This window comes from Phragmites australis, chromosome 15, assembly GCF_958298935.1.
Source record: "Phragmites australis chromosome 15, lpPhrAust1.1, whole genome shotgun sequence".
NCBI classification, from domain to species: Eukaryota; Viridiplantae; Streptophyta; class Magnoliopsida; order Poales; family Poaceae; genus Phragmites; species Phragmites australis.
Genome location: NC_084935.1, coordinates 1,898,963 through 1,923,830, shown reverse-complemented (window position 1 = coordinate 1,923,830; position 24,868 = coordinate 1,898,963). Strand labels below are relative to the sequence as shown.

The 24,868-nt window shown below is 40.6% G+C and overlaps 2 protein-coding genes across 3 annotated transcripts; one reads left to right on the top strand and one right to left on the bottom strand.

Moving 5' to 3' along the window:
- The first annotated feature begins 239 nt into the window (after nucleotides 1-239).
- Nucleotides 240-8,506, top strand: LOC133892508 (rho GTPase-activating protein 7-like). Of its 2 annotated transcripts, none has more exons than XM_062333334.1 (22): nucleotides 240-695; nucleotides 1,740-1,776; nucleotides 1,850-1,926; nucleotides 2,104-2,174; nucleotides 2,325-2,403; nucleotides 2,534-2,678; nucleotides 2,778-2,897; nucleotides 2,994-3,071; nucleotides 3,174-3,229; nucleotides 3,338-3,407; nucleotides 3,766-3,853; nucleotides 4,176-4,419; nucleotides 4,791-5,009; nucleotides 5,405-5,728; nucleotides 6,009-6,061; nucleotides 6,210-6,270; nucleotides 6,348-6,431; nucleotides 6,638-6,751; nucleotides 6,839-7,005; nucleotides 7,219-7,288; nucleotides 7,834-8,016; nucleotides 8,115-8,506. In XM_062333334.1, the coding sequence occupies exons 1-22, from the start codon at nucleotides 633-635 to the stop codon at nucleotides 8,301-8,303; spliced, it is 2,592 nt and encodes an 863-aa protein (XP_062189318.1). In that variant the 5' UTR covers nucleotides 240-632; the 3' UTR covers nucleotides 8,304-8,506. The 2 variants fall into 2 exon arrangements, with proteins under 2 accessions (XP_062189318.1, XP_062189317.1); XM_062333333.1 differs by having other exon boundaries at nucleotides 8,112-8,506.
- A 470-nt stretch (nucleotides 8,507-8,976) lies between these two features.
- LOC133892507 (ferredoxin-dependent glutamate synthase, chloroplastic) lies at nucleotides 8,977-24,530 on the bottom strand. The gene is made up of 33 exons (XM_062333332.1): nucleotides 24,059-24,530; nucleotides 23,062-23,374; nucleotides 22,097-22,539; nucleotides 21,808-21,939; nucleotides 21,535-21,633; nucleotides 21,375-21,445; nucleotides 20,759-20,855; nucleotides 19,737-19,829; nucleotides 19,501-19,646; nucleotides 18,863-19,022; nucleotides 18,140-18,250; nucleotides 17,833-18,048; nucleotides 16,624-16,781; nucleotides 15,506-15,635; nucleotides 15,177-15,235; nucleotides 14,976-15,081; nucleotides 14,640-14,736; nucleotides 14,085-14,200; nucleotides 13,806-14,003; nucleotides 13,589-13,699; nucleotides 13,055-13,294; nucleotides 12,737-12,835; nucleotides 11,954-12,049; nucleotides 11,670-11,867; nucleotides 11,525-11,599; nucleotides 11,260-11,388; nucleotides 11,070-11,168; nucleotides 10,666-10,808; nucleotides 10,486-10,579; nucleotides 10,159-10,397; nucleotides 9,989-10,067; nucleotides 9,682-9,765; nucleotides 8,977-9,590 (listed from the first exon to the last, which is right to left on the bottom strand). The coding sequence occupies exons 1-33, from the start codon at nucleotides 24,275-24,277 to the stop codon at nucleotides 9,423-9,425; spliced, it is 4,818 nt and encodes a 1,605-aa protein (XP_062189316.1). The 5' UTR covers nucleotides 24,278-24,530; the 3' UTR covers nucleotides 8,977-9,422.
- Nucleotides 24,531-24,868: the final 338 nt, after the last annotated feature.

Sequence of the window (24,868 nt, the reverse complement as noted above, 5' to 3'; positions counted from 1 at the left end):
ATAGTATACCGAATATGACCGGGTCTGTAGTTTTTTGGCATACAGTGTACTAAAATTTTATTTTCGATAAATGATGTGTCAAATACGAATACTAAAATTATAAATACGATAATATATTATCAATTTTAATAAATACGCTCATATATATTATCTAATTTTGAATTTTTTTTCGACGCTTCGGGAGCAAGCTGCCATATGGACCGACTCCGAATGACTCCAAAGTCCAACAGGCCATCCGCAGCTGTAGCCCGTCGGACACAGAGCGAGCGAGCGAGCGAGAGAGAGAGAGGAGCGGCGATTGCCGCAGCAGCGGCAGCGCGTGTGCGGAGGTGGTGCGCTCGTAATCCCCTGTCGCTTTCGCACTCGGAGCAGAGCGAGCGGCACCCACGCGCACTACCTCCACCTCCGAACCCGAGGCCCCAAATCCTAACCACCGCGGCCTAATCCTCCCGTTCCCACCCTTCCACCGCACGCACGCCAGATCGGAGGCGCCGGGCCTCGCGCGCGGATCCAATGCGGCTGCTGGTGGAGGCGGTCGTGCCGCCGCCGTGGTAGCTGCGGCGCTGGTTCACTGGTTGATGCGGAGCTGGTTCACTGGTTGATGCGGACGATCTGAGGAGAAGCAGGAGGGGATGGCGCCGGGGTCGGCCGAGCGGCAGGCGCGTGGCGGCGCGGCGTCGGCGAGCGGCCGCGCGGTGAGTGGCCCGATTCATCGCTTGCGTTGCGTTTTGTGGAGCGTTGCCGGGCTGGAGTTTGGTGCGCGTTTGGTATCTGATGCTGCGGGCGTGCGCTCTCGGGGCTGGCATGGTAGGTGATTTGCTTTGGCGCGGGCATAGGTGCTTCGCTGTTCCGGTGGTGGGATTTTGTGGGTTCGAGCTGCGGGGCGCGGATGAGCAGTGCGGCTCGGGTGGTCGTTGTTTGAATATATCATGGGCGGGTGGTGACTGGTGACTGATGCCTCCGGCGCGGAGTGCACGAGGACGATGAGAGCCGAGCTTGCAGGGTGCCGCCACCACTGCTGCTAGTGGATTTGGGTTGGATTGGAGGGACTGGGGTGGTATCCGCTGGGTTGCATGGTTGCTCGAATTCGTGTAGGAGTTGACGTTTTTCGCTGCGCAAACGTGAAGGCAACTGTTTTGGGTGTAGTCCCATCGGATATGGCACGGAGATGGACTGATGGAGGCATCCTAATGTTTTGAAGTGAATTTGTGATGTTGAAATTGGACAATGGTCCTGTTGAATTGCTCTCAGAGATTTGGGATGACAGGTGTCACTGATGTTTTTGTAGGGTGAGTGATGTTGTTTGAAAGTTGAGATGTCCTATAAGTAGAGAGGGTTTGATTATGGAGTGGAAGAAGAGTGGGGATCCAGGGCAAGGTGAAGAATTTGTTGGAGTTTGTCTTGGTTATGTGTGTTTGTGCACATGTGGGCATAGGACACCAGGCTGTGTAAATTCGTTTGTTAGCTGGGAGCCTCCTCACATTACAAAACGAAGGAAATTCACATGATGGTTCAATTTATTTGTTATGATTTGTGCTGTGGTGCATCAGATGCATATGTTTCCGTTGAACTTTTGCTTTTACTATGTTTTATTTACTGCTTTTTTGAAACAATACCCCTGAAATTTTATTTCAAACAAGACTTCTAGGCAGGACAACATTTTGCATTTTATGAAATATGTTCTTCATATATTCTGTTACCGTTACAACATTTCTGACATCCTACGACCTCCTGGCCAGGTATTTAAAAGTGGCCCTCTCTTCATATCATCCAAAGGTAAAACTATTTGTGTTACACGTTTTTTTCTTTGGTTTGAGACCATATCAATGTTACCATTACAATATTTCAGGAATTGGATGGAAATCGTGGAAAAAGCGTTGGTTCATCCTCACACGAACATCGCTAGTTTTCTTCAAGAGTGATCCTGTTAGTTTCTTTGTCCTTGTTTACAATGTAAAATATGGCTATACTCAGGGCAAGTTTAGTGGAACTACTTGTTTAGTCATTTCATATTTTCCCTTTAATTCGTTTTTCTGGTTTACAAGTTATGTCAGTAGCACCCAATTCTCATTCTTGATGACTGTATATTCTTTGCATTTTTAGAGTACATTGCCGCAGAGAAGTGGTGAAGTTAACCTTACTTTGGGTGGCATTGACCTGAATAATTCTGGGAGGTATGTATCTATTTGACATATATTCTTTTTTTCTATCTTTTTTGGTCATGCTGAACGTACTAAAGATGTTTGTCGTTTGCTGTATATCTGCCTCTCTTGATAAAAAACTTGCTATTTCTTCTCTTTTACTATATTTGCATTCATGTGCAGTGTAGTAGTCAGGGAGGACAAAAAGCTGCTGACTGTCCTTTTTCCAGATGGCCGTGATGGCCGTGCTTTCACCTTGAAGGTATACATCTTTACATCTCACCTAAACAGTTTGACCCACTTGAGCAAACCAAAAAGTTGAATACTAAGCCTTATGATTTTGCTTCATGCATTTTAATGCTTCTTCAAAATACCTCCTTTTCTAAATACAGGCAGAAACTTCTGAAGATTTATTTGAATGGAAAACAGCATTGGAAGAAGCTCTTGCACAGGCTCCAAATGCAGCTCTTGTGATGGGGCACAATGGAATATTTCGTAATGACACAACAGATGTATATGAAGGGGCTATTCCGAATTGTTGGTTCCCTTACAGTTTATACTATCATGTGACTCGCTTCTATTCATGATGGCTTAATATCGATCTGTTTTTTCATACCTTTCCGTTATTGACTCCAGGGAGAGAGAAGAGACCTATCAAATCACTAGTTGTTGGCAGGCCAATTCTTCTTGCACTGGAAGATATCGATGGCAGTCCTTCTTTTCTAGAAAAAGCTTTGCGTTTCCTTGAGAAACATGGTGGGGCCTAGCAACGTTAATTATCACTAAAATTTGGAACCTGCTGCGCTTTACCAATGTAAATAGTTAATTGCAAATGTGAATAATTTCTTGTAGGGATAAAGGTGGAAGGAATTTTGCGTCAGGCTGCAGATGTGGAGGAGGTTGACAGGAGAATGCAAGAATATGAGCAAGGTTTTTATGGTTACTTAGTTCATATTTGGAATATTGTGATTTTTAGTTTTGGTTGCATTGTGCATATGCTTCATTATGTGCACTCGTTTCTTTCTATTCCAGGAAAGACAGAGTTTGCACCAGAAGAGGATGCTCATGTTGTCGGTGACTGTGTAAAGGTACCTTGCTGTAATTATTATCTTGTTAGAAAGATTCATGGATGTCATGGAGTTTCAATAGTTTGTTTTCTGCTCGCCAACTGTATGGATGTAATTGTTTATCTGCAGCATGTTCTCCGTGAGCTACCATCTTCTCCAGTTCCTGCTTCCTGCTGCACAGCATTATTGGAAGCTTTCCGTAAGTGCTTTATTCATGTTAGTCTGAATATTCTTCGTTGGTTATGGAGGATTGCCTTGTTTAAATTTAGTAATTGTATTGCTCGAGTCATTCAGTACTTCTGTACATCCTTCCACCTGATTCCTAGCATGGTCCTGTTATGGTTACTGGTTACAGTTATCTGTTCTTATAGTGTAATGGATAGTTAATCATTTAATCTATGAGATTTCCAGATTTTTTTTTTCAATCACATATGCAGAAACATATAGTTAGTGTTAACCTAGTTTCCTAGCTGGGATTCTTGTATAATTTTCAGCTTTCTTTGTTTCCATATTGTGATCTTTGACATACTTTTTTCATTTTCTTTTTACTTGTCTAGGTCTGGAAATTAAGGAATCTCGGATAAATTCTATGCGTGCAGCAATATCTGAAACATTTCCTGAGCCTAATAGGCGGCTGCTGCAGAGGTTAGTATATTTCTTTTTTTCACAGGGATATCTGTTGTGTTTCAATTCACTTTGACGGTTTGACCTGATAGTATACAATCCTGAATTATACATTCTAAATTGCATTCCCCTGTCTGCTCAAGCTTATGATGAATTGTTTTTCTTTATTGGAGGTATGCAATTTGAAACAACAGAAGACATATATATTTCCATAAATAAAGTTACTAAGTGTGCTTATATTATCTTTACATGTACGTGCAGTCATCAAATTTGCTGGCAACTGTACTTCTTCTATATTATTTACAGCTAATTTCTCAACCAATTCATAAACTCATGTTTGCAGAATTTTGAGAATGATGCATACTATTGCTTCTCATACTGCTGAGAATCGAATGACTCCATCAGCAGTTGCTGCTTGTATGGCCCCGCTCTTGTTGCGTCCCCTTCTGGCTGGTGAATGTGAGATGGAAGATGATTTTGACATGAATGGTGACAGTTCTGCTCAGCTTATTGCTGCTGCAAATGCTGCTAATAGTGCTCAAGGCATTGTCACTACTCTATTAGCGGAATATGAGAGTATATTTGATGTAAGTTTACTTGTGCTGTCCAAGTGTCTGCTATATATGTGCCTGATTAATATTGTTATTATGGACAATATAAGATGGTGCAATCACTCAATTGTTTCTCTACTTATCGCAGAAGCTCTTTATCTTGAGGGCATAAGATTAATTTTTTGTCCGAAGTGTTAACTTTATAAGGCAGCTGATAAAGCATGCCACTTTAGTACTTTACAGCTGATTGCATTTTGACTCCTAACATATGTTTCACAAAGTTCCCATCTTACTTCATTTGCATGCACCATTGGTTTCTCTTGTGTCTAACCATAGAGCTGTGTGTATAAACTAATAAGCAGCAGACACCATATCCCATTGCTTATTCATGTTTATTATTTTTACAGGGTGAACACATTAGATGCTCCTTATCACCTGATTCTCAAACCGGAGATAGTGGAAGTGAAGAATCAACAGATGATGAAACTGTGGATGTCAAGGATAATGGGTTCCATGATGCAGAAAATGATGGAGATCAGGAATTAGATGATGCCGAGCGTATATTGAGTGGAAAACTAAGTGAAAGCAGCGCATGTACTGCTGGTGGTGACCTATATGACTATAAGGTTTGATATGCTTTGCAATTTTGTTCTAATCTATTGTAATTTCTGGTGCAATACTAATCATATATTTGCCTTCTATATTTTAAGACAATAAAAAAGTAAATAAGGGTTGCTTTTATGTTCACTGAAGACAGATGTTTTTCAATATATTTACATATTGCAGCTGATGTTTTGGCCCTACTAGTATGTCTTATCTAGCTTGTCTCCCCTACTGTTTCCTTGTAAAAAAATTCTTATCTATATTGCCCTTGTATATTCTTTTCCTTCTTTTGTTTGTGTAAAGCCATCTGAGTAGCTCAATAAGAAACTGATTGTTTTTTTAAATTTGAGTAGCATGTTCATTTGTCGATGTCATGACATGGTTTTTGCTTTCTTACACATTGTAATGTGCACAACAGGTAGTTCATGGTGACGATTCAGATGCTAAACCCTCTGTTGAGGATAAGGCTTTGGAAGCAAAGATAGATTTAAATGATGCTCTGCTAAGTCATTTAACTGAAAATGGCTCAATGTGTGTCCAGCGATCAACGAATGACAAGGATCCACCAAATGTGGTGTCCAGTCATGAAACTACATTGTCAATGGGAGAGATTCTGTCTTCTTTGGATGCAGGAATTTCATTGTCTGGTCCTGGAGCTGAACATTCTGTGGACAGACAGTCCAGCAAACCATATGGAACTCAGCAGCATGTGAAGCGTTCTAACTTTTGGGGGCGGAATAATGTAAGCGATGAGTGCTATCTTTTGTTTTTTTCCCCCATATAGGTTCTTATTTGTTGAATGTAACATTATCAAGGTCCAGTAACTTTTGTGAGCATTGACTTATGGTTTTATGATATCTTGAACCAAACACTATGATTTTCACTGGGAAATCATTACCAGAAATGTGCTCCTGTAGCACACTAATTTGCTGTCAGATTATTCGTGAAGTTTTGTCTTTGTTTTCTGTAATTATCAACTGTAGCATTTTGACCTTACTGATTTACACAAATGGCTTATGCAGGCAAGAAAAAACCAACAATCGTCGGAGTTAGTTGATTCTTCAGGTGAAGAAGAGTAAGTTCCTAGTCATTCTACAGCCTAAATTTACATGGTTACATGATTGTTTCGTATAAATTGTCCAGAATTGCATAGGAGTTTGATTCTTAAGGTTGTTTCAGTTATTTTATACTGAAAGTGCTAACTATAAAAATAAATTTTGCAGGCTTGCTATCCAAAGACTTGGGGTCACAAAGAATGATTTACAGATGAGAATTGCAAAGGAGGTGAGCAAAGGAAAAGTACATGTATATCAACTCTTGATTTAGGGGAATCTAGCAAACTAATAGGATATGCTTCTCAGGCTAGAGGTAATGCAATCCTACAAGCAAGTTTGGAAAGAAGAAAACAAGCACTACATGAGCGTCGTGTGACTCTGGAACAGGATGTATGCCATATTCTATCAGTATATAATTTGACTGCTTCGTTTTATGCTTCCAAAATATATCAGAACCATTTGTTGTGTGCATTTTTATTATATTTTGTTTTGTTGTGATCAGCCTTAGACAATTTCCCACGTAACATTTTAGAACCGCAAGGACCTCGTTATGGGAGTTTGGTACTTTGTCTGATCACACTTGTTTGTATTGCTAGGTGTCAAAGTTGCAAGAGCAACTACAAGCTGAAAGGGATCTTAGAACTGCACTGGAGGTTGGATTAAGCATGTCTTCTTCACAATTTTCTAGTTCACGCTCTATGGATTCAAAGGTACTCAAATCTTAAGCAAGTTGATATTCAATTTACCGTACTTGCTGGACTTATTTTGCTGTATCTACGAACACTATCACTTCTAAGACGAAGGCAGAACTTGAAGAGATTGCTCTCGCGGAAGCTGATGTTGCAAGACTAAAACAGAAGGTTGCAGAGCTGCATCTCCAACTCAATCAACAGCGCCAGCACCAATACGGCTCACTCGTAGATGCAAATGATCGCTCTCAACACCTTCCAAGTCATCTCTCGCAGTAAGACAATATTTGATATGCGCTTTGCAAGTATAATTCTTTCAGTTATCTTTGGACTGCATGCCCACAACATCCAAATATACCAAGTAGTTGGGAGCTGCATATGTTAGTAACAAAAAGAGAATGTTGGCATTTTGTTGGACATGTTATTATTCCCTAATTATCCTTTCATGTTGCAAATCATTGACCATGCAAATATGTTTTTGCTACCAGGAACTTTGTCGAGCCTGGATTTGATATGAATGTTGCATTTTGTAATCAAGAGAAGAAGCAGCGAAACGAGGTTTGCCATTTGCTGAAATTTCCCTTACTTTTCTATGCTTAAATTCGCAACACTGAAACCCGAAAAATTGTAGTGCAAAAGTTAGCTGACATTAGCTCCATTAACCACCGCACTTTAATAGTATGGTACAAGTTCAATCTGTTCTAGTTGTAAAAAGGGCACAACTAGCAATCTGCCACCTGATGGTTAGCACCACCAGGAACTTTCAAGTGGCACAATGAAAGATAGCACATATTACTTGTTTAATGAGTTCCGAAGCTATCCATATGGCCGAATGCTTGGTTCTGTGACTTATGTCCATCCAAGGCTTGTATTGCTGGTCCTAGATTCTAATGGTTTGCATACTAAAATTTCCCAATAGCACAACATAGCTTTTTGGCCCAACCACCAACCTAAACCCAAGAGCATCCAGTCTGAGTGGATTGACCCACAATTCAGGGAGTCACCTCTTGATTGAACATGGCCACAGATGACTAATTTTTCCAACATGATGTTTTGCTGGAATTACAGCAAGATAATACTAAGACACGATGACGCTCTGACAGGAGAGCTTGGCGGGTCCATCACACTGGAGAAGCATCAAGCAGCATGTGCTACCGCATGGTTCTTCAAGGCCCTTCTCCCGCAAGCATTCCATGGACGCTCCTTTGGGTAATTCAAGGGAGGTATCGACCAGCGTGCCAGCAGAGAGCGGCTCAATGTGCGTGAACATCCCTAAAGCAACTGATGTAAGGGAAACCAGTGCTTATGACTGCAACGGTGTTAGAGGAGAACACTTCAGTTACGAGTATTCAAGTCGCTTACTCTTTGTTTTTGTTTGTAGCAGGATTCAGAATATGGGAGGCAACTGTCCGTGCCATCGTCCACTCTGGTTGAACTAACAACCAGACTAGATTTCTTCAAAGAACGACGTTCCCAATTGATGGAACAACTCCACAGCCTCGATTTAGGACATGGATCTGCACCCCATGGTTTCCCTTACAAGTCTTCGTCTCCCTGGAACAGTCCAAGGTAGGAGGAGGTTGTTCAGTTGTTGCAATCCCACGTCTGTATATTCTTGGTACAGAATCCTTTCCCCTTCTCTTTTGTAGAAGCTGCTAGTGAGAATGTATATCCCTTTCTCCTTTCCATCCTCTGTTGCTGCATGCAGCAGCCTCCTTTGATTGTGATTTTGTTATGCTTTTGCAATCTATTGTGTGTAATGAGTTGAGGCGATCATCGACACTTGTTTTCCAAATGTCTTTGCAAATATAGATGTGTTTTTTAGGAGTGGCCAAGTGGTGCCATTTCGAACACTGCTGTGTCACATGCACGTCGGCCTAGGAACCTCAAGTGGCAAATCCTTCGGTGTTCATGAATAAAGTGGCATTTTTTTGACATATCTGATAAAATGCTGACCGTAGCACAAACAGAATTTCCACTGTTGTCTCATGTCAGCTTCGGAGGTTGAACCTCAAGGGGCAAATCACACTATATTAATTGATTAAGTTGAATATACTCAAATTTTCAAATAAAAAGGGGCGAACTTTGCAAAACCGCGCCTCTCAAACTATTACAAACCACATGTTTAGACAAGTAGCAATTCAACTTGTCGATGACCATAAGTATTACCACGCCAAGCATTGGATTCCAGCCTTTGCTCAAGAAACATCGGGATTCCAGCCTCAGCAACGATCACACCACGGGCATGAAGCCATAAGCAACGGTTTGTGCATTCATGAAACAAGTTGTGAAATCCTGCTGGACCGTACACCTTATTATGTACTGTACTACAAGCGCATGCGACTTGCATGCCTCCATTGGACGCGTACGCGTATAAATGTAAGAGCTAACCAAAACATAATTACACAGGGCAAGAGCCAAGCATCATGCACAAGAATGCAGCCTTGCAACCAGGCTCAGTAAACCAATTTACAGAGGTTACCTAGGGTGCAAAAGCGTCGAGAAGAATCCTCGATGGTTCTGCGAGCTCAATTCCAAAAGATCACTTGGGCAGAGCCTCCACAAAATTGCAGTCTTCGGGGGCACTTTGGTGTTTCAGAAGTATGCCGATTACGTTTTTCTTGATGCGGTCAGAGGAAATCACTTCGCGAGGAGTATCAAAGAGAGAACAACTTCCTGTTGTCTGATTTAATCACTTCGCAGATAGTTGGGTGGTTGCTTGCTTGGCAAGTACTCTCTCAAACTCCGCACAAGCCTCAGGCGAGTCTTCTTCACTGGGCGGTACCAGTTGCCAGAATAGTGGCAAATATGCCTCCCATTCCCTCAAAATCGTGGCACCTTTCTCGCTGCCCGTTTTTTCCTTTAGAAACATTCAAATTAGCAAAGTTGGAATGACCAACGTTTGATATGCAACTTTCAAAAGCACACCTAGAAAAATACACTCCACTTACAACATAAGCCTCAATCATGCCCTTCAGCTGCATCTGCCCAGCTGGAGCATTCACTCTCTGCATCTTGACAATTTCCTTGTTAACCTATTAAGAAAGTTGCGAGTTATATTTGTGCAGAATGACATATAGGCCTCTTTAGCCATTGTTTTCTGTGCTTATGCCACTAATTTAATAGAAATCATGTCAGCTGGTGTCATACCAATAGCAAACATGAACCAACAAGCAGAAATATGGCGACAATATTAAACAGTCCAAGCCCCACTGACATGCTACACAGCAAGTAAACTAAAAGTTGAAGCTTGCAAACCTTTGGGACAAGCGTATCATCCTCATCTAGTATGTAGGCAAGGCCACCAGTCATTCCAGCTGCAACGTTCCTCCCAACTCTGTAGATTAAGAAATATGCCTATGTAAGGATTTAGGTTGTATTTCCAGAAGAGGCAATTGCCAGAAGATAATTCTGTAGGCTGTACTCACTTGCCAAGTACAACTACACAGCCACCAGTCATGTACTCGCAGCAATGATCTCCAGTGCCCTCAACCACTGCTTGGCCTAGAGAGTTTCTAACTGCAAATCTTTCTCCAGCCTTGCCTCTCACAAACACTTGACCGCCTGTGGCTCCATACAGACAAGTGTTTCCAACTATAGTAGCATCCTCAGGAACAAATCCTGTTTTATCTACAGGAACCACTACAAGTTCTCCACCAGCCATACCCTGAAAAACATCAAAGAAGGTTCAATAAAGCAGGTCAAATAACAGCGCGCGTTAAATAACAACATTTCAAGAGTTGAATATTTAGTACCTTTCCCACATAATCATTGGCCTCTCCAACTAGCCGAACATTCATCCCAGGAGTCAGAAAACAACCAAAGGACTGTCCTGCACTTCCAGTGAACCTGAAATGTAAAAGCAAATTAAGTTTCTACCTTTTCATAAAGAAAAAAAGGTGAAACAAAAGCGAAATAGAACATAGTGAACGTACGTGATGTTGAGTTGCCCTGCAAAGCCTGTGTCTCCATACTTTTTGGCAATCACACCTGCTACTCGACCGCACACAGCTCTATCAACATTATAAATTTGAAATGTCTTGGAAACCTCTTTCTCATTCTCAATTGCGTCAGCTATCTGCAAAATAGATAATATAACTAATGTTACACCATGCACATATCAAGCCAGGTGTGATAGAACTTGGGTTCCTAGCAACTAGACACTTCACTTTAGACAACAAGTAAGGCTATACAGATTATAAATACCACAGTTCTAGTTTCAAGAGTACAGAATGGTAAGTCACGGATTTCTTTGATAGATAATGCTTGTAAATCAGCTTTTGTGGATATCCATTAGTCATGTTAGTCCATGTAACTAAGAACTTATAGAAAACATTACCTCATGATCTGCAAGGATTGTCTCATCAAGAATAGGGCCATTAGTGTGGACGTCCTGGCTCCTAATCTGAGAGCTGCTCCATTTGGGTAATCCAGCATTCTGACATAGCAAGCGTATGGATGAGATGCCAATACATCAAATGACAATGACTTTCGCCTAAAAAAGATGACAATGGCTTTCAATTACATACTGATAAGAGGTATCCAAGATCAATGTGCTGTGTTTTCACCAAAGAGACATGCTTTGGTTTAAGCAAATCTGTCCGTCCGATTATATCATCCAGCTTCTCATAACCTAACTGAGCTAATGCGGCCCGTACCTAAATAAATTAAACAACATTACTTAAATAGAAGTTACAATTATCCCTAAAACAAAATTTGCATGACAGCATTTGTGAAATCAATTAAGGAACAAGGTTAACACAAACAGCATAAGTAATGAGAGTCATGCCATACCTCCTCTGCAACAAAGAGGAAGTAGTTAACAAGATCACCAGGAACACCAGGAAACCTAGCACGAAGCTCTTCTCTCTGCAAGTGCATCGAATATAAGGGATAATCCAACAAGAGGAAGGTAAAGCTTAACTTGTGTTGTTACCACCTGACTAGCAACTCCAACTGGGCAGTTATTTGTGTGGCAAATGCGTGCCATGACACATCCAGTCGCTATCATAGCTACAGAACCAAAACCATACTCATCAGCACCCATGGCAGCAGCCATAAGAACATCTTGGCCACTCCTGAATCCACCATCCACCCTAAGTACCACCCTCTCTCTCAATCCATTTTGTATAAGTGTCTGGAGGAAGCTAACAAGCTTTAGAAAACAGAAAAATGATTTGATTGAAAAGAAACTGATTACAGCAAACAATTAAATGTAGAAACCTGATTCGTTTCTGTAAGACCAAGTTCCCAAGGACCCCCAGCATGTTTGATTGAGCTGATTGGGCTAGCTCCAGTACCACCATCATGACCTGATATCTGTGTAATAGAGAAGTTATTTAAATGATCAAACTAAGTACACAGTAAATCTCTATTTCACCCAAGAGTATTGTAGGCCTTGGACAAAACCATTTGCAAGTAATAAAATACGAGCTCATAGTTGTCTCAAATGCTGCAACTATCCATCAACTTAGGAGTTGGAGAAAAGTGTTATCAGGTTTAGTACATTCATCCAGCCATTATGCTGGTTCAGCATCTTGGCATGGTATTTCTAAACAAGACTATCTTGTGCTACATTGCTGAGATTTTTGGAAGATTTAGTAAATAATTGAAAAGTTCCCCAGAATACAGACTAATTTGTCGCACAACTTTCACCATATAGTGGTCTTTGTTAGTTAGTACAACATGTGCACTACAGCAGATATCAAGATAATTAATATCACAAGAAAGGAAGTGAAATTAGCTATGTAAATAAATATGAACTATAATGGGGAGGCTCTTTCGTTGTGAATGCCACACGGCAAAAAAAAAAAAAAAAAAAAAAAAAAAAAAAAACACTTATGCAACCTCATAAGGGCCAACTATAGTATATAGCACCTTATAGAAAAAAGTTAAGATGTAAAGATGTTAAACAGAAGTTAACCAGACAATTATGTGAATGCAGGTCCATACACAATGAAAGCATGAGTTAAGTCAATGACTTGTTTAAACAGAAGCTTAACTAACCTGAATTATGTCTGCATTTCCCTTGGAAACTCCAGAAGCTACAGTTCCTATCCCAGCTTCAGCTACAAGCTTTACTGACACCTTGGCTTTAGGGTTGATCTGTTCAGCCATATATTTATTACATTTCTTCATTAGTACTAAGAATGAGAAACCATAAATTAAACAGCACAATTAGTTGACATAGCAAACCAATAGGCAACAGAAGGGATCCAATTCTGTGAGTCCTACAGAAAACTATTATTTTGAAGTAGTTGTTGTAGTTATCAATAGTACCAATATTACTAGTTCATATTCCACCAATAGTTGCAGAAGACAAACCTGATGGAGGTCATAAATTAACTGTGCAAGATCCTCGATAGAATAGATGTCATGGTGTGGGGGTGGGGATATGAGAGGAACTCCAGGTTTGGAGTTCCTCAACCGAGCAATGTACGCACTGACTTTTTTCCCAGGAAGTTGGCCCCCTTCACCAGGCTTCGCACCTTGCGCAATCTTGATCTCAATTTGTTGAGCATTTACTAAAAATGTTGGTGTAACTCCAAAACGCCCAGATGCAACCTGTAAAAGGAAAGTGCAGATGAAAACTAACCCAAATATATTAACCACTAGAAAGAAGACATAATGTGCCTGTAATTAAGAACTAAATAAATAAAATGTAGGGGTGCATCACTAAATTCTACAGTGCCAGATGAATTACTTAACACTCTCACAGTCCTTTCTTTTTGTGATACACAGGATAAATTATTTAAAATATACATAATATCCCAAGTAAAGTGAGAAAAATAAAGCAGATAGAACCAATAAAGTAAAACAAATAACACCAGGGAAATGAAATGAATTATGATGCTCCACCTGCTTGATGGCACTTGTGGCGGTGTCTCCATTCTGAAGACCTTTGAGATGAGGAAGTGTTGGAGAATACCCATCTACAACATCTGTGAGAGGACTCCAACGGATTGGGTCCTACAAAATGAGAAGTCCATAAGCAACCCTATGCCGTAGTTTCCACTTGAGATGTTTGACATAACTAAATAGCTATGTTCATATAAGGGAAAGTTATCTGACCCACCTCACCACCTTCTCCGGAGTTAGATTTCCCACCTATTCTATTCATTGCAATTGCAATAGCTTCATGTGTTTCTCTTGAAATGGCTCCTAGGGACATTCCACCTGTACAAAAACGCTCGACAATGGAGGTTGCAGGCTCAACTTTGCCAATAGGAATAGGCGCGCGATCACTCTTCAATTCAAGAAGATCTCGAAGAACCTGCAGCATAGAAGATATGATGAGCTTTGTGGTAACAAAAAAAATATCAATGGTTTGGCAACCAGAAGGATCACCACTGACATTGACAGGACGGCTTGCAAGATGTTGTTGGTAGATGGTGTATGCATTATCACTTTTTTCACGAATTGCTTTGTGCAGCAGCTTTGACATCTCAGGATTATTTGCATGGTATTCACCTATTCAGACAGGACAAAACACCATAATTCAGTACTGCACAGTATTAATGCAGTACTAGGAAAAAGCAATTACTTCAAGCAGCAATTAGAAGAGGACGTTAAATCTAGACTAAAATGGACGTAACTAGGTAGTCAATTCTAGGCATTTACTACTGGTAACACCTTCGAAGTAAAATAAATGTACTAGAGAACAGCTTAAAATTATCATGCTACATGACAGGAGAGGATGCACGAAGACACTTCTTTATGACTGTATTGGTAAATCCCTACAAATGCTACATTTAATACCACACCAAAAACCAGATCTCAGGTCATGGAATAACGTCATTATGACTAAAAACATAATATTATAGGAAACTGCCAGAATACATGCATCCAAAACATAAAAACAATATGATTCGAGAAAAAACAATATGATTCCCTGGAAGATAGATACTACCTCCAGGTCTGGATTGGATAAATCCAGAGTTTTCTAGCCTCTTCGCGGTATCTTCTGAGAACGCCTTCACCCAGAATGATAAGGTTTCTCTACCCAGCTTTACAAGAAAAGGATAGGGGTAGTAGTGTTGGAGAAGTGTTAGTAAGTAAAGTCACAAAAGAGAAAAGTAAATGAATTACAGGTGAAAACGAGGCCTTCTAAACAGTGTGCCAGCACAATAAGAAGAACAAAAGTGAAAAAATGTAGAGATTGAAAACTGTACGACAATTATGGCACTCAAGGTACTTGATGCAGCATACTGAAAAATGGGGATCAGCTATTATAGAATTTAATTACCTCATCAAGGGTGAGCCCTCCAATTTTGGATACACTTCCACAGAAGGCAAGATCAACAACTTCTTGACCAAGACCATAAATTTCAAATATTTGAGCTCCACAATAACTATCCAAACAATGTGGATGAGTTAACAATTGCAGAAGTCACTCCACAATATCGACAGTATAAATATGTTAATTGGATGACAAAAATAGACAAACCTTGAGAGCAGTGAGATGCCCATTTTTGAAAGTATCTTGAGCAGGCCAGACTTTACTGCCTGAAAAGCGCACCGATTAAAGACATTAACAAAAGTGGCAGTTAAAATAAATAAAATGTAAAGATCTTACTCTTCAAGTGTTAACTAAAACAGGCAAGACCGGGATAACTCATTGAAAAATCAGAGAAGGACAATAGGGCATCAACATGTGTGCATGGACCGAAGGGCTCAAATGTTGTATTGGATTCAACTATGTTCAAACACATAGGGGCAATAGTACAACAACACTCAACAAACTAGTCACAAGTCACAAGCTAGAAAAAAATATACCTTGATAAAGTTTCTTTGAGCCTGCTCGATGGTCACTGTGGGCATCTTCCCATTTCGCATCAAATTAACAGTTTTGTTGCTCAACCTCCATTGCCGGCACGTTTCTAGTGCCAGATAAGGACACACAGCACTAATGCGCAGTATAAGAATGAATATTAGTAAAACTAGTAAGAAGATAAAACATGGTTACTTCAAAACTGCATGATTCATGGAGGAAGCACACGAGCAAATACTACAATCTATGTATACCAGTTGAACGGAAAATAAAACTCACCTATTTTATCAGTACACATTATAGTATTTAGATCTTATTATAAATTGATGAAAGGCCAAAAACACATGTCGTCAAACAGGTGAAATTCCTGCTGTCTTGGCATAAGTCTAGGATACAACTCCCAACTAATCATTGTCTATGGGTAGTTTCCTCGATAGTTGGTCATGCCCAACACTAGTATGAGGGTATTGTGCAGTTGGTCTATGTCCTAAGATCCATGATTTGAAGTCGGGAAGCATCATAACAGCAAAGTGGATATTGTATGCTGGTTTGAATAGACTAGGGTGGACACATTTTATCAAATTCCTCGGTTTGACCATTTAATTTCCATACTGCTCCTAGAAGAAATTCGATGTGTTCCTAGAATGAATAATATTAAATAGCCACAACACGGAGGCACAAGTCATAAACATATATCGCTAACATGTTTATCAGATGCACAAAGGCATAATGCACTAGGTGTTAGCGAGTGACAACTGAAATTTGGATGATTGATATATTGCTAACTGGAATAATGGACTGCATCTCAGTGCTCCCCTAGGTGGCCACCTATGCGCTAGGCGACATCATCCCGCTTTATCCTACATAAGCGGCCGCCTAAGCCTGCCTAATCGACAATTTGGTGCTATATGCTGGTCTGCCGTCCGCCTAGCACCTAGGGGAAAACTGCTGCATTGTGTTATGAGTTTTAAACTGTCACAATGACTTTCAATCCCTTTCATTAGTTATTCAGATTAGGAATGTGCACATGCTTCTATGCAGGATGAGGCTGTCAAGTGAAGCACATGTCAATAATGAACTACCTGCTATTGAAAGAAATCTATTGTTAAGAACAAACTCATACCTGGCACCATATCCGATCAAACAGGCAAAGTGATGCGTGCTGAAACACTGAGCAGTATCAGCAACAATAGAAGCAGACATGCGGAGCCCATTTTGAATCAAATGCTGGTGGATGGCACCAACAGCTAGAAGTATTGGTATGGCAGGCCGAATTGGTTCCTGCATCATCCAGTATATTAAGATTGCAATCTAGGAAGTGTAGAAAAAAACAAAAAAGAACAATCCACTCACAATTGCATCTTGAATATCAATAGCAACAATCTGAATTTGAACCAAAAGGAAAGCTTCACATTTTATACAAGCAAGATGAAACATTTTGGGTGAATTACCTAGAATTTGATCATGAAGTTTTCAAGCAATTGTAGGCTCACACCATGCAGCATTAGTAAAGCTAATGCCTGTTTCTTGCCTCAAGACTGGACAGTTTAAAAATAAAAAATATACTAGATTGGGCAAGCAAAATCACAGCCGGTCAATGTTGACAAGATACAAAAAACTGTTCAAAGAGGTCTTTTGATCTTTTAATGATGGTTCCAAAATAGAAAAGGGCCAATCTAAGGTGAACAGGAGGTGTGTCAACAGTGCTTGTAATAACAACAGTTAGCCTGATTAGTGCTCAACTGCTCATTTGAAGTGAGAACAACATCCACATGCATTAATGATTGTAGGAATCTCATGTTGATACACAGGCGTATTTTATAGTTTTCCTTCTTTATTTGTATGCCAGTAAATTGTGGTATGAAAGCGTCTATATGGGACATTATATTATCCACTTTGTTTTAATGTAGTTTCTCTGGTTAAATGCACAAAACTTATGTTCATATGTGGACAGCACGGTTATATTTATTATTCCAAATTTTATGTTTTGCTACTATGATAGTGAATAAATAATCTGCCAGCATGCATATTAGACAAGTAAAATTGAAAAGAATGGTAAAAATGCATGCATCTAGATCTTTTAGACATATAGGGATAGGGAATAGTGATCAGCATTAACTGTAGTCTTTTTTGTTTTGGAAAACTGGATTAATTATTGTTTAGGTAACTACAAAAATAATGAAAGTTTCAATAAAGTACATACTAAGAATAAAGATCTGAAAAGCTACTTCAAACATATCTTGAATATGTAAAAAACAAGAAGACACCCAAGAATTTGAAAACATAGCAGCTTTCAAGTACTGTGCAAACTTATTAAAACATCAATACTCACAGGTGCTTCAGAACGATCAGAAAGCACAAGTAGTTGAGACCCACTCCGCACAGCAGCGTCAGCTTCTTCACAAAGAGCCTTAATTGTTTTATCAAGGGAACCATCCAGGCCTTTACGAATATCAAAGTACGTTGAGAGTACTTTGGGCTTCAGTGTCGGGTCCTTCAATAGCGATTCTAGTTCACCTTCATTCAGCACAGGGCTTGATAGAGCAACCTGAAAAAAGTCAAAATGGTGATGTTTTGATATTACCAAAAAGAATACACATAAAGTCGTCAACTATTACTTCGAAACTAACTAAACTTACCTGATCAGCGTTTTCAGGACCAACCTCCAAGATGTTGCCTCTTTTACCGATATTAACTTCAAGAGACATAACTAAACCTTCTCTAAGTGGATCAATTGCAGGATTCGTAACCTAGAAATGGGAAAGAAAATCATGTCCAGTAGAAGCAAAGATGAGAGGGCATTGGCCTTGCTAATAGCTTTTGTAAATGAGGATCAGATTCCATGGAGAACATGCCATCAGTGTGTAACCAAGTAAAAGTTGAAAGACCAGTTAAGACTTCTAGACAGCTGATGCTCAATAAAACAGTAAAAAAAATCGTAAAATTTTTACCTACAAGCCTAGCATACCAACAAAAGAGCATGCAGCTCGATTTACTTTTTGTGGAATTATTTGTGTGACGATTGTTAAATTTCACAATACAGCAGGCCAAGCTTTGCACACGCAATGATGACTTGAATACGATTGAAGATGAACTAGAATTTACCGGTGCTTCCATAGAGCATCCAACTCCACTATAGATGAGAAGTTTGCCAAGGAGTACATATATAGTGCAGTCATTTAACAGTACTAAAGAAGTAGCATTTGTCACCCATATTTAACAATTGCTAATGTCTTACTGAAACAGGTAGAGCTATTACTTGAGCGCATCAGGATACAAATTTCAATGAATATAGCAGTCAATTTGCACTTTAAAGGGCTCAGACAAATTATCAACCATGATATCTTTAAGGATTTACTAACCTGCGCAAACCGCTGCTTGAAATAATCATATAGCATGTGTGGCTTCTGTGACAACACGGCTAATGGAATGTCATCGCCCATACAAAATGTTGGTTCCTTCCCTTGTGAAGCCATTGATTCAATTACCATTTGCACATCTTCACTGGAATAACCAAATGCCCTAGAGAAAAGATAAGTATGTTTAATTCAGCCTGAGTCACCATCTAACATTTACAATTGCACACCCTTTGGTATTTCTGTTGTGCATCTTCTGATCTAAAAATAATATACTAGGTTGTACACATGATAAGTATATCGAAATCAACCAAATTTGTGGCAACATTTTACTAGACATAACAAGATGGCCATACCAAGATCAAAAGCACTGTTTCCGATGTATCCTCTGAAATATCAAAAACACTTTTGTTCATTTATATGAACATACTTTTGTTTCACAATCTACCAATATTATTTTAGTATAAGTTGTCCAAACAACTTTATTTATATTAATGGTCAACACACAACCTTATATATATATGCACACTAACTCAGCTGATAGTAAATATATGAAGTTCGACAAGACCACAGCTCGGACAAGTAAAAGAAAAGAATTTAATAGGTGCTCAAGTTCAATGTAACAAGGTTTGATGTATTCTTACTGTTGATGTCTCAAAACTGTCTCATTGTCCATGACAGTTGAGGAGAGGAAGTTGACAGGCTTTATTGAACGTGTACGTTCTTGCAACCAAGTTCCATAGGGGTTTGCTGAAGCCACGCTCTTTTTCACTTCTGTGTTTTCAAGCACCTGGATGATTCACGAGGTTTAAAATTTACACTAGAAAAATCTGCGGCGGTCAAAGGCAAGAAAGGGAAGATTGTTTATTTCTATTCTAACCTGTCCAGTCTGTAGGTCAACAGTTATCATCATTCCAGGACCTAATCTTCCCTTCATTACTACCTTCGACTCATCCATTGGTATAACACCAACCTGTAGGTTGTCATTGACAAAGCTAGTTGTTAGTGTGAATCCGACATGAAGCTATGGGATTTCACATAACACTTGAGAAGGTGATCAGAATTCACTTTGTCAACTATTAGCACATACTTCCATGTCACAGTCATAAAATGGATCCGATCAATTTCAACTGTTCAAGAGATGGTCAAAAGAAGTGAACTGCGACACAAGCTTATTAAAGACAACAGTAAAATAGAAAGAAAAAAAATTGGCATCCTGTTACTGCATATACTCTCTACTACAATTGAAGTACTGCACATTTGTCTGCAAACTTATATAGACAAGAGAGTGAGCTGGGACATTTAGCCCAGTAAACGTTTTTATACATCACAATTTAATGCTCCCTGCTACATCCAAGTGAAAAGGTCTAACCTGAAAGACAGTTGATATATTGAGCAAAACTTGCCAATGTTATTTATCTATCACCGCAACATGAATTTGTAATCAAAAGGGCATGAACAGAAAGTCATGCATGATTTTTAGAGTTTGAGACCAGGCACACATGAGCATGCACATTACATTCAAATATGAACAAATCACTAACTTCATAGTTTTCTCCTAACCACCTAGCCTAGCTGTCAGACCTACACTTTAGCAAATGGACACAGTACTTACTGAATGTTACATTTAGTTTAGCATCTGCAAATGGACACAGTACTTACTGAATGTTACATTTAGTACTTACTGAATGTTACATTTTGTAACATCTGAACTCTGCGATTTGGTATAGAAGGGTGTCAATATATCTGCAATGAATTATTGGCAGATAAACCAAATGCTCCAATTCAAGGATTTCAAAATGGATATTTTATTACATATGAGAATAAAACAGCAATTCTATCTGATAACATTGTAGCTGAGCATACAATTTTGTACCGAAGAAAGAAATATCTGGAACCTACCTCAGATGCAACATAAACAAAGTCATCTGATGTTCTCCAATAGCGTGCTGGACGGAGCCCATTTCTATCAAGAGTTGCTCCTACTGTCCTTCCATCACTGCATACCAAAAAAGAACTGTAAACATCGCCACTCTGTTGCAGGCCACTATTCAGATGGGAAGGTGGCACTGGAATACTTAATGCATAAACTAAACCACAAAAAGGAAAAGGTAACACTACACTCTATAAGTTTCTTCTTCCAGGGAGCTTCCAGACCTGTTCAATGATGTCTTCATGATTTTTTTCCCTTTTGTCTATTCTTATTTTATCTATATTATTTTGTCCCTTTTGTCTATTCTTATATGCTCAGAATGATTCAACAGGTACATTCAAAATAACTTAGATACTGCTCAATGCCACTTGTAATGACAATACATAGCCTTCTCAATTCTGATACTATCTATTCACAATTGGATACCTGTTAACTGTATATCTCATTCTCTGCATTTAGGTACATAGATGAAAGTAAAATCTTTTACAACACAACAAGGTTTTAAACAAAGTGGACAACAAAACTGCACTTCACATCTGATACTCAAATAGAAAAGAAAATAAAGAGGCATATAAACAATCTTACCTAAATAAGAGTAAAGCAGGTCCATCCCAGGCCTCCATTTGACCTTTGTAGTAGTCATAAAAGTCAATTACCTATACACAAAACAAGGTAAGCTTCGCTTGGACAGGATTGTTTGCATAGGTTGATACAAAAGGGACTCCATGCATGCCCACAATCATACCTCAGGATATTTTATCGATAATGTTGGATGGTTCTTATATGCCTCAGGGACAAGAATCATAAGAGCTTCAGCAGGACTTCTACCACTTCTTAGCAGTAACTGATGCAAGAAAGGATGTGATGATTTAGCAACAACAGCAGCAATGTTTGAGGTGAAGTGGACTGGAAAAGAATAAAAATGAATGCAGGCTTCGCACGTGTGCGTGTGTGTTTCTTCTCTGAATGAAATGCAGGCTTTGCACTATAATTTTAGTGAAAGGTGCATGTATCTTACTTCAGCAGTACTGTCAAGATTTGCTGAATCAGATGCTTTAGGGTCACCAAATGGGCGTATTTCATGCTCACGACCTCGCCATACAGGAGACTGTATAGTGGCTTCCCTTGATCGCATCCAGTTCAAGTTCCCCTGCAAGGAAAACAGAACACTATAAATAATGCCCAAGGTACTGTTTAACTTCAATATCAAAACGTTTGGTCAACATTGTAGGAAGGAACTAAAAACAAATGAGATATAGTGAGCAAAAGTAACAATACATTTACTGTTTGAGGATGTTAATGCAAACCTGTATTGTGTTAATCTCTCCATTGTGTCCAAGTAACCTCATAGGTTGAGCAAGGGGCCATCTAGGACTTGTATTTGTACTGTATCTTCGATGATATATGGCAAAAGGAGATCTGTACAGTTCATTCTGAAGGTCCAAATAGAATTGCCCAAGAACCTCAGATCGAAGCATTCCCTTGTAGACAATTGTTCTGCTAGACAAAGAGCAGAAATAAAGTTCATCTGCCCAACTAGCAGATTTTGCAGCCCGCTCTATCAGCTTTCGGCAGATGTATAATTCTCTCTCTATGTCATCCGCATTCTCTTCTTTTGCAACTTTCACAAATATTTGTTGTATATTAGGCATGGTTTCTTTTGCATAGCGACCTACCACTGATACATTAAAAGGAACAGGTCTCCAGCCAAGAACCTCAAGGCCTTCATCCGTGAAAACCTTTTCAGTTACTGCAACATGATATGGTGCCACTTTTAGACCATGCAGAAGCATAATTAATATCAATTATTGTAACTGATGCCTACAACGAATTAGGAAACATTTTTCAAAAGCAAAGATAAACAAAAGCATGTCCTATTTTATTTCTGCAGCAGATGCCAATGAAAGTGTTATAAAAAAACACTCCTATGAAGCTAGGCAAAATAGCACACTAGAAACAGCAAGTAAACTTTTTGCATATTGTAACTGTCAATACTGCTTGCTTTCCAAACATCCTATACCAAGGGAAACCAATGTACCAGTGAAAGTACATTACAAATGAAGGTTTCAAGTTCTAAGGACCAACATTGTGTTGGCATGCAAAGTGTGGCAGCCTGAAAATTCCATAAAACAATTGAAGTAGGCTGCAATAAGACAGGGACTTCAAAGTAGAAATCTATGATTCAAATAAACATAGAAAATGTTGCACTTTGAAGACAAGAAAATGTTCCCCTGCATGGGCAGCATATTGTGGTAAAGCATCAAGACATTACCAGCTTTGGCTTCTTCCATGGACTTCTCCTCTTGTGGAAGGAAGACCATGCCTACACCAGTATTTGTTCTGTCAAAGGGAACAAGTCCTTGTTTGTTGGCCCAGTCATCAAACAAGTCCCATGGAATGCCGCTCATCAATCCTGACCCATCACCAGAGTCATTGTCTGCTCCACAACCACCACGGTGCTCCATGCAGCCAAGAGCAGTAAGAGCATCGCGAACAATGTTGAATGAAGGAACATTTTTCAAGTTTGCCACGAACCCAACACCACAAGCTCCACGTTCAGATAAGATATCGTTCAAATCCGCAACCTGGTATAATCAAAATGCATTCTGGTGTCAAGCATCATTATACACAGAACCTGACTATTGTTGCAACCCATTGAAACACATTCCAGAAGGGACATGGAGAATTAATACATTACAGAAAATTCCACCTATGTGTTACACAATGTGATATGGTGAACTCCTGGAAACTTGATCGTGATTGGTACCAACCACCACAGCTGTCACCTATGTTTCCCGTACGCTCAATTGTTTATTACCCCTGCATTTGGTGTACTTTGTTCGCTTACTACATTATGCATTTTAAAACCTCCATGAAAGGAGCAGATCGAAAGCGACAATTTGCAGCGCATGACGATGAACTAAGAATTAAAAAAAAAAACTAGCACAACTAGAAGATGTCAAAACAATTGGACTCGTCAACTGCCTGCACCACTGTTCCTGCTTTCCCCAATCCCCCAGCAAAATCGGTAGTGCTACAACTATTACAATCATAGGAAGCACAACACTAATCCAAAAAGTCAAACAACGAATCCTCCAAAACATGCATTCGTCGATGGCTTCATAGGCCAGACTGAACAATCCCGAACCCGCAAAACCCCAAACACGCTCGCCTTCTCTCTCACGAGTCACGACGAGAGTCACGAGATCATTAACCCAATCGGGGGACACGAACAAGCACCCGATCGTCGCCCGTACCCATATCCTTACCTGCTGCGTGGGCTTCTGCGGCGCGGTAGGAATCTCCCGGCGGGTGACGCCGAGGACGGCGCGGGCGGAGACAGCCCAGCTCCGCCGCGCCGCCGCGAGCGAGGACGGGCCCCGCGCGCGCAGCCTCCGCGAGGCGGCGGCCCTCCCCGCGAGCAGCAGCGGCGGCGCGGCGCGGGGCAGCGGGAGGCGCGCGGGTGCCGCGCGTGGGAGCGTGGCCATGGCGATCCGGTTCGGCGGCGCGCCCCCGCACAACGCTGGCCCTGCCTAACTAATAAACAAACACAGCACCACGCGTCCGCGCGCGACGGTGTGATATAGCGCGAGCGGGAGGCGGTGGATGTGGTGGCCGCGCCCCGCCCGCGCGGATGCCGACAAGGGAGGGGATCGTGTGGAGAGGAGGGGAGCGAACAGGATAGGGCGCGGGGCGGGGGCGGGGAGGAGAGGCGTGCGATGGATGGATGTGGAGTGGAGCGGAGCGGAGGAGTAGTTATAGACGAGCAACGCGACGACGAGACGAGCGCGAGGGCTTTCGGCTACCGATCCCTCGCCACCCGCCTCTTGGGCGCACGGGGGGACGCACAGCGAGGTGGGGGGAGAGATCGGCCTTAGTCGCAGGGCGGGTCAAGCCGATTGATCGGAAGAGCCCGGGTTGAATGGGAGGGGGTGGGATTGGGTCTGTGTGGGGTGGCCTTTTGGGCTTTGGCTTTTGGTGGGCCCCGGTTGGGGGCGCATAGGTGGCTGGGACTTTGACTGGGGTTTTGGGGTTTTGTTTAGGCCTATTTTCTTGGAGAGATGCATCCGCTAATTGCA

What these genes read in the sequence shown, in the direction of transcription:
- LOC133892508 (XM_062333333.1), top strand. Translation starts at nt 633, where the DNA reads ATGGCGCCGGGGTCGGCCGAGCGGCAGGCGCGTGGCGGCGCGGCGTCG. An exon ending in TTGTCGGTGACTGTGTAAAG is followed by an intron (nt 3,230 to 3,337) that starts GTACCTTGCTGT and finishes GTTTATCTGCAG; the next exon opens with CATGTTCTCCGTGAGCTACC. An exon ending in GTGACCTATATGACTATAAG is followed by an intron (nt 5,010 to 5,404) that starts GTTTGATATGCT and finishes TGTGCACAACAG; the next exon opens with GTAGTTCATGGTGACGATTC.
- LOC133892507 (XM_062333332.1), bottom strand. Translation starts at nt 24,277, where the DNA reads ATGGCCACGCTCCCACGCGCGGCACCCGCGCGCCTCCCGCTGCCCCGC. An exon ending in TTGTTTATGTTGCATCTGAG is followed by an intron (nt 19,830 to 20,758) that starts GTAGGTTCCAGA and finishes GACAACCTACAG; the next exon opens with GTTGGTGTTATACCAATGGA. An exon ending in TTGCAAGCCGTCCTGTCAAT is followed by an intron (nt 14,004 to 14,084) that starts GTCAGTGGTGAT and finishes TCTATGCTGCAG; the next exon opens with GTTCTTCGAGATCTTCTTGA.